Source organism: Anser cygnoides, chromosome 2 (genome assembly GCF_040182565.1).
Source record: "Anser cygnoides isolate HZ-2024a breed goose chromosome 2, Taihu_goose_T2T_genome, whole genome shotgun sequence".
NCBI classification, from domain to species: domain Eukaryota; kingdom Metazoa; phylum Chordata; class Aves; order Anseriformes; family Anatidae; genus Anser; species Anser cygnoides.
In genome coordinates, this window is record NC_089874.1 from 83,444,634 (window position 1) to 83,457,926 (window position 13,293).

General features: G+C 38.5%; 1 protein-coding gene across 2 annotated transcripts in view; it reads left to right on the top strand.

Annotated features, from left to right (window-relative positions):
• Positions 1–13,293, top strand: part of GMDS (GDP-mannose 4,6-dehydratase) — a 411,524-nt gene that overhangs the window by 50,567 nt on the left and 347,664 nt on the right. For both annotated transcript variants that reach the window (XM_066992543.1, XM_013193585.3), the window contains exon 2: positions 9,711–9,755. In XM_066992543.1, the coding sequence (XP_066848644.1) occupies positions 9,711–9,755 (45 nt within the window). The remainder of the gene's footprint in view (positions 1–9,710; positions 9,756–13,293) is intronic.

The following is a 13,293-nucleotide window of genomic DNA, read 5'->3' on the forward strand; positions in this document are numbered from 1 at the left end:
AAAAAAAAAAAGAAAAAACAACTTAGTAATAAACTAGACACAATTTTCTTCATGCTTTACTTCTTTGCAAACTGCTTTATTTGTTCAGTTAGTGTGCCCTCATGTCACTTGGCAACTAAACTAAGGAATTTTTTTTAAGATTTAAGCTGGTAACATTGTGATGCTGAATTGCTTGGCTTTGGTATGCTGTTATGAACTCAACCAGGAATAAATGTAACAGAACAGCTTACAAAGAAAGTTAGACAGGGAGGTTTCCGTAGTATTTCCTGTAGTTTCTAGGGCGCAAAGTGATTCAAACGAACTGCTAAGAAACCTTGAGATTAGAGGAAATTACTATGAATACAGACAAAAATGACTAAAATGTGTCCTATGTACTCAGTCTCTCCACAGCTTGTAAAGTCAGTTAAATTTAACTAGTTTCAGGTTTTGTGGAACAGCAAATGAAAGAAGTTAAAGAAATGTTTGTGACAAGCTCTTTAAAGCAATTTGTTTTGATGCTTCTTAAAGACTTCTTTGTAGAAGTTTTAAATAGTTCTTCTGTTTTCAGAGATCTGTGTGAAATTGCATAATTCATCGGAATAAAACCAAACTGGAAATACTTAAACTTTACAGTTGCTTTACCCTGATTATAGCTCTGCCCTAATCATAATTAGGAAGCCATTCATAAAGCAGCTGCAGACCAGCTAGCTGAAAATTCTGCTGATAATTGTACTTGAACCTGATACTAGGGGGCGATGTGCTAACTCAGACTACAGGTGACTTTTAGTATTTTATGAATTGAATAGGTATTTTGTTGGCAATGTTGTAGTTGCCTATTCCAGATCCTGCTCATGACAGATAGGATAAACAAACACGATTGCTCACTTTCCTTTTCTAGTTCCCCTTAGACAAAAACCTTGGCAATTGATGGAACTGCATGGTTTTTTTCCCCTTTCTAAGTTGACAGGGGAAAACTGAAGCTGGGTACACAAGGCATTGTACAGGATCTGTAAATAAAAGATGACCCTCGCCAACCTTCTCTGAAAAAACATTGCATCCCTTTGCAGTCTATCGCCTAGATAATTCTTATCCTGCTCGGCCTGCCTGGCTCCTTGCCACCAGGAAGCTCAGTTCATGTGGAATCTGAGCACTTGATTAACAAGAGCTAGTCCACGTGGCCCTGTGGAAGAGAGGTGTCAGGTCTAATGTCCACTTTCAATCAATCTATTTTAATAAATATCAGTGCTCTTATTATGTAATTAGGCATCTTCATTAATGGCTGTCAGCGCTTCCGGAGGAAGGCATGCACTGTCAGAATCGGTAGTTGCATTCATTGGTAAATTATGTACCAAATCAAGATGTACTAGCCATGTATTTCTTTTATTTACAATTGGACTATAGAACATAACTGCAAAAATAATTAAAAAAAAAATAAAAAATCCTAGACTATATAAAAGCAAACAACAAAACTTCTGAAGCATATTCAGCCTCTTGTCCAAAAATATCTGACAGTGCAGATTCTGAGCATAATAAAAATGTTTGGCAAAACATGGATTTCAGAGTGTTGTCTGGAAAAACTGTTTCAAAGCATTCTATTAGAGTATTTGTAGATTGTGTTCCTTTGACTTGCCTAATTGTTTTCCAAGATTTTGTGAGGATGATCTTTCAGAAGGCATAGGAAGGGCTTGTCATCTCAAGAGTCCTATCGTTTGTGTCTTTTTCATTGTTTTGAAGCATAGCTTTAGGTATTTAAGACTCAAAATACTTAGTGTGCCCCTGTTTCAGGTAACGAACACGTGTAGAGTAGAGATTAAGGAACAACTGCTAATCTTTGTCACTAAATATTCACAACAGTGTGGATAGTGTTGGGTGTCACCTTTTAAACATCTCTCTCGCACTTTCTGATCTTCACTAACAATGTTGAAATGAAGAGAGAGAAATTACATGAAACAGCAGAGTTCCTGAAAAACTGTTTGTGCTTCAATGGATGTCAGACCAGTGAATGCTGGGCTTCCACCATGCTGAATGGGAGAAGTAATGCCTGAGAGCGGATGATCAGCTGCAGCACAAGGGGTCTTATCCTAGGGTTTCAGATGTCCAGGAAACACTGGTCGCTCCTATGACTTGCAGACTGTATCACTGCTCTGCCAGACCACCCCAATAATACTGCTGTATCAGTTCGGTGCTGCGTGTATCAGAGCTTTCACTCAACCCAGGCAAATACTGCGAGACTGAGATCTGTTAAACTCAGAAATACCAGCTGAGCATTCCTGACTGCATTTTCAAACTTAAAACCATGGAAATACTGAAGAAAAATGAAGTTGGCTTACTGCACATTGCTTCTCTATTGCAACTGTAATGTGTTTTCTTTCTGTTCTTGTTTGTCTGTAAATAAATGAAGTTTCAGACTAAACTCCTATGTTCATATTTAAAGCTGTTGAGTACAGAAGAATGAATTTGAACCCTTTTTCTCCTATGTACATTCATTTACATCTCCCTCGTTAAGTTTGGTCTCATGCAAGTGAGATAGCAAGTGTGATGTTTGTTTTGTTTGTCTGAAATAACAGACCTTGCAATCCTTTTTTTAAACAAAAAAAAAAAACAACATGGGGGGACAGTCAGAGGAGAAGAGGTCTTGGGATAAAGTTAAAGTAATATACGCTCAGGCAGTGAACATTGGTGCCAGAAAGCCTACTGGATTATCAGCACGGGAGGCTGGTGATATGATGCTGAAAGCAGCTCTAACCTCGGCAGCTGTAGTAGGCTGCTGTAGCAAAAAGGAAAAAAGCTCCATCTGGGAATGAAGTGGGTTCTCATCTGGTATGACACGTGTTGAGCTATGGTCATAGGTTCAGGTGGCCTCCCCAGTTGCAGTAATAGCAATGTTAATTGCTTTTGCTTTGGCATTTCCAGGTTGTTGATGGTAAAGATGCCATGTGAAGATTATGGCTAAGACTTCATCTTTTCCTCCTTGTGTCAGTTCACAAAATTACTTACGTGCTGTGATCATAACAGATGCCGTGTTTCTTCCAAAACTCTTTCTGGACTTTATGGCTTTTTATCATTACAGCAACAAATCCTGACTCTTTCAAAACGCGAAGTTAAAATCCTTCTTTTGAGAAGGTGCCCTGCAGCTTGGTTCTGGGTTCACTGGTTTCTTTGCTCTGTGCAACCAGGTCTGCTTGTCTGAGTTTCCACCAAGCAGTGTTTGGTCTTAGTTATTTTGCATTTGTTTGCAGGTTGGGAGGTTTCAGCAGTATGGTCTGGTGGATTAGTCTGGGTGCTAGAGGATGGGCATATCCAGAAAGCTCTTGGCTGCTGCTAGTGGGAATTGCTGCTACTGCTTTGGAAAGGTAAAGGACCATGTGATACCAGTAGTTCTTTGAAAGCAGGAGGACATGAGGATGGACAAAACCATCATCTTGTGGCTGTTAAGTGTTGCAGGTTTCCATTACAAACACTACGTGCAAGTTTTAATTTTCTCGTGGACTGTCATCCATATGATTTGTGTTGCCATGTTTATAGAGCTGTTTGACACATTCTTACAATCCCTGTGGTTTCACTTGTGAGACAGAAAAATATAGCTAGGTTTTTCTCAAATTTAGAGTTCATAATTGGTTTACTTTAGTATACTGCCCACATTCATATCTGAAGAAAGATGTAATGTATTATGGCTTATTACGAGAATTTGGGAAAGGCTTGTTCTTCAAAATCTTTAAAGCTGCTTTACTGATACTTTTCCTCTTTATAAAAATAGTTCTTTGGACACATCTGAAAACTAGCAGTTATTTTTGGGTACCTGAATGTTTGAGTGTTTAGGGGCCTTATTTTAAAAAAAAAAAAAAAAAAAAAGCCTGTCAAGCATCTGACTGTTCACTGGGAAATTTGTGGTAAGCATATTTGGAAATAACAAACTAGGTATCGGATTTTCTTACAATCATTAAAAAAAAAAAAACAAAACATATGCACACACCTTAGTGTAATCAGTTTGGTGTAATTCATTTGACCCAAACCAAGTTTTTTGCAGGCTGTTGGATATTATAGAATCTGGTTTGGACTGATTTGATATTCAAAAATATCAAATCACTTAAGCAGCATTGCGCTTTCATTTGTTTCTGTTGTTGGCTTAATCTAAGCCAAAACTCTTAACTGGTTGCCTCTCCTAACTGTAAGGCGCATTTCTAATTACACAAGGTTATTCTGTTTGTATTGGCTTTAGAAAGGCACAGTACATTTTTTTAGACAAGTGTCTATGCCCGGATTCGCAGTAAAATAGCTATAAATATTGATGATGTGGGTAACATTGTTCTGGATAAAGATAACTGCGACTGGAGGAAGGAAGAAAAACTTTTTGGTGTTGTATGTAATAGCACTTGCAATTCTTAATATAACTTAATAGTTTACCAGTGGAATAGTATATGAAGTCAGAAGGAACTCAGACTCGGAAATAACATGGTGATTCACTTTTCCAAAGCAACTTCGCTTTTCTTTTAAATAACTCTTAATTGAAAAAGGACAGAGTAATGTAATTAGAACGCTTCTGTTGTTGCTAATAATTCTTCCTCATGCCTAGTTTTTTGTTGTGCTGCATTTAATGCATTACAAAAACCTTCAATTATGAGGAATGTTCAAAAAAAATAAGATTTTTAACATTTATTACCTTTTGACTTTTTCTTTTGCGAGAACAAAAGGACACTTGTTTTCCTGTTCTTACTTGGCCAGAATACAAATCTGAATAGCAAAATAGCTACTGCATTTGTAGGGTGGCAGCTTTAATAAATCAGTTAAAAACTTCAGAGTTCATAATTCTTCCTTTTTTCAGTATGGAGGATTTTTTTAATGCATGCTTTAATGTTTTACCTCAAATACTGCCTTGAAGACTTGAGACAAAGTCCAGCACTGTTCTGTTTATAGTAGCTACAAAAAATACTTATTTCCTCCATAAATCATTGAAAACGATTAGAAGTATGCATTTTTCAGCAAAAATAACATTACACTGTATTACTCTTTCAGATTTCTTTTTTTGAAAGAAGGCCGTTATGTCATGCTGTAAATAAATGAATAGATTTTTTTTATGGATTGTTATTAAAATCATTTAGATGTTGCTTTAGAATGGTATATGCTCGCTGCTCCAAAGAATCTGTCACCGCAGTCCAACTTAAGTCACTGAAATAGCATTAGTCTATAGCTATGAGAAAGTTTAAAACTTGATGAAGCAACTATTTATTGTGGAAGGCTACTAGTGCCACCAGTTCTATGTATCTTAATGGAAGTATATATTATTCCTTTAAATCAGGATAAAGGAATATTGTGATGGTGCAAAGCTGGTGGAAAAAATCCTTTAAGAAATAAAAACCCATGTCCTATGACTGAATTTGTACTTCTTCTCTTCATGTTCCTTCCCCTGAACAGCCTAATTAAACCTATCAAAATTTGACTTCAGAGCACAGCTATACCTTGTAATTTAAAAGGAGTTTAGGACTGTTATGAATGACTTTGATAATTGACACCGTCTATATTTTGAACTGCCATGAACTCACCTTTGTAGTGTTACTTGTAAGGGTATGTCATTAGCCTTTTTCAGTTGTGAACTTTGTAAGTATAACCATCTTTCGTCTTTGTGGAAAATCATGGCATTTTTTTTCCAAAAGGAATAACAAAGTCTACAAACCTGGTATAGGAGCTGCGGAAAAGTACAGAGCAGGTCTATAAGCTTATGACATGGACCGATATTTCATCATACCCAACTTAAAAATACAAAAATTATTAAAAAGATATAAACCTTCCTTAAACACTGCATCTGACTGAAGTTGTTGTGTTTTATGTTCTCAGGCTTTACTACCAATGTATTTGCAGATGGGTAGGCATTAAGAGCAAGGAAGACAGTGCAGTACTCAGGCTCTCTCCCCTGCTATGTTACCCAATGATATGATGCTTTCTCTGTGGCTGTCTCTCTTCTGGGCTGGAGCCAGGTTTTGTAGGTTCTGGTTGATACCTGCTCTGTTTCAGAAACAAGTAGAGATCTGGGCTGTTGGACAGTTTCATTAGGATTCAGCAAGATTTCTCAGTGATTTGTATGGCGTTGTTATAAAATTGCATGTTTGTGTGGGATGTCATCTTCACCACAATACTGTGGAGATGTTTCCTCTAAAATGTTCATACCCCCACCCCAATCCTCTTCTATGAGAGTCCTTTCTTCTCTGTGTGATGGTTATGGTACACTTGCATCGCTTGTGTTAGGTTTTTAATTCCTTATCCTCCTTATGTAAAAACAAACAAACAACACAAAAAAAAACAAACAAAAAAAACCACCACTGTATTCTTTCCCCCGGAATTCAAGGAATTGTAATGAGAACTCTGTTCATCCTACTCCTGATCTCTCTTCATTTGTTTGTCTGCCTGGTGCTTTCTTTTGCTTGTCTTTCTTTAGTAGAAAGGAGCTGTGGGGAAGGAGGATTCTTCTCTAGATTACAAATGTTCAGGTAGGGTGTGTAACTTAGTTCTTGATTCCAGGAACTCTGGTGGGAGGATATTGGAACTGGTCACATCAAAGGAAGATGTCTTGCGTTTGGGATTGCTTTTACAGCCTTATCTGAATGCGTCAGTATGTTTGAAATTAGTCCATGGGTACAAATGTGATTTCCCTGTGTAGAACAGTACAAAATAAAGGAGACTTGGATGGTTAAACAGGCTATTTAATTCCCCTTACTTTCAGTTTTCTTTATAAATGATCCTATTCTTTGCTCATAGATCAAGTCAAACGTTACTTTTATTTTAGATGTTTGTGGTAAGGCTCTAACTCTTGCATATGTCTCAATTTCTTTGCTCTGTTAGAAGGGGTTTTCTTTGATAGCACGTCAAAGTTTATTGAAGTTCTTGACATTAACTACTGTATTAAATATAAAATATTGCATCCTAAGGTTGTCTCACTCTAGTTTATATGACTGTTTTCTTTTGTCTGGGAATTTTACAGACGTGTTGTAAGACAGCTGCAGTTGGAAGCCTGCTGCTGTGTATTGGAAACCAGCTAAGTATCATTCTTTGCATATGCTTTCAAGCTTCTTTGGCTGAAGGTGGTGAAGTGATTCTTCAAGTCTGATATGTCAGCGTGCTGATGAAGAACTGTTTTAACTGAGGTGGTTTATGTAACCAGTCTTGTCAAACTGTTTTGACTGTTCAAAATGGTCTGGAGCCAGGTCTCTCTACGATTCTACCTAAAGTAGTTTATAGCCTATTTTCTTTTATTAAAATGGATGTTTTTTTCCACAAAGGAAAGTACTTCTGTCCTCTGAGGCTTTGTGACTCGAAGCAAAAGCTGCTACCTGTAACAAAAATTGAACTTTCTTGCTAATTACCACGTTCCTTTAATGTTCCTTTCCTGGTTTAGTGATCCTGGAACGCTGAAAGCTCTGTAGTATAAATGAAAATACATAGCTTCAATACCAGAATTTATATGCATAATGTAGGTTTAAACCACTTAACAGATCCTGCTTAATTATTTGTAGCTCTTTGATCCTGTCAGGAAAAGATTGAAGCTGCTGTCCTTACAAGCTGCAAACTCTTAGGCACTTTGCTGTTCTGATTACCATTCTTACTGACAGCTGCTGTACTGAAAAGAAAAGGAAGGGAAATGTGAAAGTTGGGGGCTTTCTGTGATAATGTGTCATAGTGCAGGACAGCTCGAATCTGCATTGTGTGTGATTAGCAGACAGTAAATCAGCTGTGCCGTGCTACAGCCAGAAACCCGTAGCTTTCACACTTGCTGCCTGTTTCCCACTCATTGTGAAGCCCTGCCCTATCACTTGATAGACCTGGAAAGGAAGCACAGAGGAAGCAAATGCCACTGCTGGTTCAAAATGTTCCAGTGCGATTGGAAAGTTTGAGCAATGGCCTGGGTGAGAAGAACAAGACCTTATTGACAGGGTTCAATCCTAGTCAAGTCTGTTTCACGTCAACTTCCTAAGCAATCACAGCCTTTCTTTCTTCATCTCCTTTGCACTCTCTGGGTTTCCCACTTTCACCTCCTTTTTGTTTAGTTTGGTCAAATGTGTAACCAAGGGGTCTTAGGGAGTTTTCCCCGATCCACCTCTGCTAAATCCTGGGGTAATTACTAAGAGAGACAACTACTTTAAAGACTTTGGGGCCCAACCATGTATTTCTCTAGTTTTCATTGCCTATTCTTTGCTTCTCCCTTCGATGGGATCTTGTTCTGTGTGACGTCCAGGAGCACATACTGTTCCACTGATTCCATGGCACACATGGCTTGTTTTGTTCCAGATCAACCAGTGTCATGGTCTGTTCTGGTTACAGGCACTGGGAAGTTGTGAGTAGGAAGTTGTGAGCACATGCACATTGTACGTACATTGGGAGCAGTATGTGTAAGCTGAGACTTCTGTGGTTTCGGGCTCTTCTAGACTGTGTAAGACTGAAACATTTGCACCATCAAGGCTCCAGTGTTTCAGCAATGCTGGAGTTTTAAACATACGGTAGTACCCTGCACCCTGCCATTGCGAGTAGATTTAAGCATGATTTTGCCATCAATGTGCTACCCTCCACAGGCCATCCTGCTGCTTTAGGGCCTCCTGGTGCTTCTCAAATTTCTTTCTTTACTATGTTATTCTCCTTAGGCAGTCTGAGATGAGAAAAGTTCATTTAATGTTAGGTGAGAGGTTGCTCTCTGGAAGCATGGCTTAAAAAAAAGGACCAAAAAGCTGTGTGTTCTGTTTTGTACTTTGGTGTCTCTGGCCAGGATCATGTCAGGGCAGACACACATAACAGAGCTTAAGCATGTAAGCAAAGGTGATAGCCCATGTTTTTGTGGTATTCCTGAGGCAAGGCAATTGACTCTGGAATGCTCTCACATTATTAAAGGAAGCAATTAACTCAAGAAAGCAAAAGAAACAGAGTCTTTGGGCACGACTGATACTCACTGCATTGGTTAGCGCTCATTCCAGAGGGGTGAACTTTGCTGGATTTGTGATGGTACATAGAAATTTGAGGATAATGTGACTTTCTGTATTTTGAAATCCTGGCAATAGTGATGCCAGGAAAACACGTGCTTTGAAGCATTTGCTTTTGGGGAATTTTGTAATTTTTTTGATAGACATTCAAAAGGAGGAGAGGAGGGGGGAACACCTCTCTACCCTCAATGATATACAAACTGTGGATTACCACTACCTGTATTCGGTAGTATAAATATAGGGTGTGCTAGGGATGTTTTTTGAAAAACTCAGTAGGTCAGGCAGAATGATTGCTCTTTAGACTGCTTATGGAAGGAGTGTGAGCCCAGAGATGTGTGTGACATGGTGTTACAGAAGTCTATTGGTGCGTTGTCAGTGCACTAAGCTTGCACGAATTTCTTTAAAATGTTTTTCCTTCCCTATCTCCAAAATAGTTCAAATTCAGTAACTGCTGCGGTTAGGATATTTTGGAAAGATGTCCCCAGACACTTTATAATGGAACTTGGGAAGAGATTCAAGAGACAGGAGTTCTCAACCAGCATTTGTAAGCAAGTTATTTTAAAATATACTGCTTCTTAATCTAAAATTAACCAAAAAGCATCTGTAGCATTCTAGGTCAGTGCATAAATCTAGGGAAGTCAAAGTATATGCTTGCTGTTCAGTCAACTCATTGCAAAATTTTTCTTCCCTTTTTTGAGAGAGTAACCAGTCCAAATCTCCCAGGCCCATTCACTGTGTTTCTAACACTTTCCTGTATCTTTCTCTTCCCAGGATGGATCGTACTTGGCTGAGTTCCTGCTGGAAAAAGGCTACGAGGTGAGTGACTTGGTGACCAACTGCAGGCTGATGGAATCACTTGGATGCCGCTGCTCTAGCTTCCTTTGCTTCTGTCCTCTGTGTATGTTTTCCACTCAACCCTAGATAACAAATCAAAACTCCAGAGAGGAATGTGCAACACGGCCTGTAATCATGCCAGCTTATTGTACTATTTATCATCTAATGTCCACTGGTGGATTCCCTCTTCTCCTCAGGGTATAGCTGCTTTGCATGTTTCCCGCCAACTCAGATAAACAGTAACCTGTGCGAGCCAAAACTGTAAGGAATTAGGGAATAATTTATGATGCAATGTACCGCATAAAGGAATAAGGATCTCTTGTTCTTTTTGTCTCTCTCGACACTAGTGGCCCTCTAATTTCAGCAGTTGTACTTTAATGAAAACCTTGCATTTTGCTTTCACTATATTCTTGCTTAGCAAATGATTTTATTGACCTTTTCCTCAAAATAAAGGGAATCAGATTCTTTCCTACCGTGTAACTTAACCTGCCAATCACACTTTCTTTTTTTCTGTGGACCACCAGTGTAAGAATCACATAATTATGGAATGATTCAGTGGGTTTGAACTGTTGTGGACATATGTCTGAGAACACTAGCCATATCAGTCATGAAAGATGCTTCCAGAGGTATGATAGTAGAAGAAAAAGGAAGAAAAGGGATGGTCGAATTAATCTCTTCACAATGGAGTATTTTCTAGGTCAGTAAAAGTTTAATGCTCACTAATATTGGCTAATTATGTCTGTTGTAACATTGCTTTGTTGCTTAGTAAGAAGACTCATCTCAGCAGGTTAGCACTTTGAGTGCTTTGGCACATGGTTACTCTTGCCTTGCTCATTACATTCTTTCTGCTGCTTTTGTTGATTGATCCAATTACTGTTTTTTCAGTGTTGTAAATAGAGTATTTTTTACTATTTCTCCATTCCCCTTGGAGATGAGAAGTATTGTTGTGGTTGCTTCTGCTGTCTTACAGGTAAAAGCATGTGCTCTTTTCTTAGTCCATGATGAAATGAGAACTGCTAACTGCAACTAAAATGAAATATTAATTGACCCCATATGGAAATATATGGATCTTTTTCATAGTAGCAATATTACAATAAGAGGGTAGAGGGTTTTTCCTCTTTGTTCCTCCAATCTCCATCTATTTGTTGAAATTCTTTATTGTGTTCCTAGCTGGAAACCTCAGTTCCTGAATAACTCAGTGCCGGGGTAAATGTGATAACTGATTGATTGCCTCCCTAACCAAGGTCATTTGTTTTACTGTTCATTTTTTTAAAATTGTGATCTATCTAAAGATCAAGCCCTATTGAGGGAAAATCCACCAATCTTACATTCTTAACTAGATTAACCTGTTTGCACACATTTTGGCTTGTCACAAAGTTTGCATTTCACCTGTCCCATGCAGACAAAGGTACCTTTCATCATTTTTTACAGTAATATTGCTGTCATGGATTAAGCATTTGGCAGGCTTTCTTTCTCTTGTATGTGCATACCAGAAAAAGGAGTGGGAGGTTTAAAAAAAAAAAAAAAAAAAAGCTGGGGTTGTTTTTTTGTAATTGCTGGATGCAAGAGGCTCCCTGGATTTGTTCGAAGCATTTTGAAGTCCTGGGGTGATTGCATTTAACACATCTCATTGGTCAAATGTTGGTATCGCAGTCATTCAGCTGACTCAAAGCTCTTGCAAGTGCAATCTTTCATCAAGCTTTGAGCTGGCAAGGTTTGACTTATTGGTCAATCATTTGTGTGAACTTGATTTTCAGCATGATTTCATTCAGAGAGAATTGAGAGATCAGAGGCCTCATCTGGATTTTAGGCTAAAATGTCTGATTTTGCTAGGACAGTTGAAGTATTTCGGTTAACTTCCTTTTGAATAACTTGATACTTTAAAATGGTGAAGTCTTGTTTTGCTGAGCAAAACAGATGTTCATTTCAGTAATCAAAGTATTACCAGCATCTTTTGCAAAAGTGAAGTTCTTATGGAGGTGTCATGTTTGAAAATATTTCTTTATAAACCATATGTCTCTATAAATTGTTCACACATTCCATAAATTATCTTGATGGGGGTTTTAACTACAGAACTTAAAACTTACATTGATACATTCATTGTTTGGGAAGCAATTTTATTTTTTTTTTGTGGCCATGTGTCTAAGTTCCCTGTTGATCTTCAAGAAGTAGGTATTCTACTTGGTTGCAGGATGTTTAGCATTTGAATGCTAGAACAAGCTATATTATGAGGCTGTGGTGTAGCTGGGCAATAGAAATTTTATGCAAGGAAATTGCATCATAGAATTGATGTGCACGTTGTAAAGATGAATCTGTTCAGCTATAATTACAGACCTTGTCACCAAAACGTCATTCACAAAGCAGCAAGCTGGTCTCACTCTAAGGTTGTAAATACCTTTTTTTTTTTCCAGTTAAATTTCAGACTTAAGATGGAATAAAGTGTTCTCTGTGTAAATACCTGTAGCTTGTGCCATGTGTAAAACAAAACACCAAACCAAAACAGCCCACCAGCTCTTCCTGCTGGTGTATTCTCACCGGCAGGAAGGTAAAGTTAGCATGGAGTGAGTGTGAAGTGATGGACCAACTTAACCAAGCATTGGATGCTTCAAATTGTAAAGGATCACCTTCAGAAATGCAGGACAGTGAGAAGTGGAGAACAGTCAGATGTTGAAGCTTGATTTCACTTGTGCAAACACAAGTCCTGCATCAGGTAACCTAAGCTAACGTGAATTTGGCAGCAAGCATGGGGCTATCTTACATAAGGAGAAACAGCATCAGTGTTAGAACAATTTCTCTAATGTATTAGGCACAAACAGACTTTTCTTTTAACATTAGTCAGAACTGCTGCTTTTTTACCAACTTATTTATCGTGGCTGGTTAAAGGAAATTCCCAACCTGTGTTTCAGTCTTAGACTTGCCTGTGTGTCTTGTAACCCATCTGAGAACACTGACTCATGAGGTTAAAAAAAAAAAAAAAAGGGACTGAGTGTTCTGTCTGTTCTTCCAAGACACCAGAGAGTGAATAACAGCTGTTTTCTAAAATATATTTGGGCCTTGTTGCTGCTGCTTTTTCTTCCTTATTTTCCTCCCTTCTCTCTTCTCTGCCCACCTCTTTCCTTTCCCTAGTCACAACTCCTAGTTTTTCCATGCTTGTCACCTTTGGCTCCAGAAAGGCTTCTCTGTAACCAGGTAGAAGTAGTTATCTTGGGATCCACGCATTGCTTCTCCAACTCTAGTGATACTGGCGAGTTCAGCTCACTAGGAGATACGGTGCTCCTGGGCAATTCAGTGGGTTTTCTGTACTGTGTGTGATGCTTGGGCTGCTAGTGGTCTCAACAAGGGAGAAGGTGAAACCACTCAAGGGTACTAAAATAAATGACATTGTAACACATCTCAAAGTATTTTGTTAGGATTCAGACCCTACAGGTCTGCCTTTAGGAATGGAGGAGAACTGATTACCTGGTAGAAAGACAAGGTACATGTGTCTGAACGGAGGCACGATAGGTCTCCTGTTCTTAAA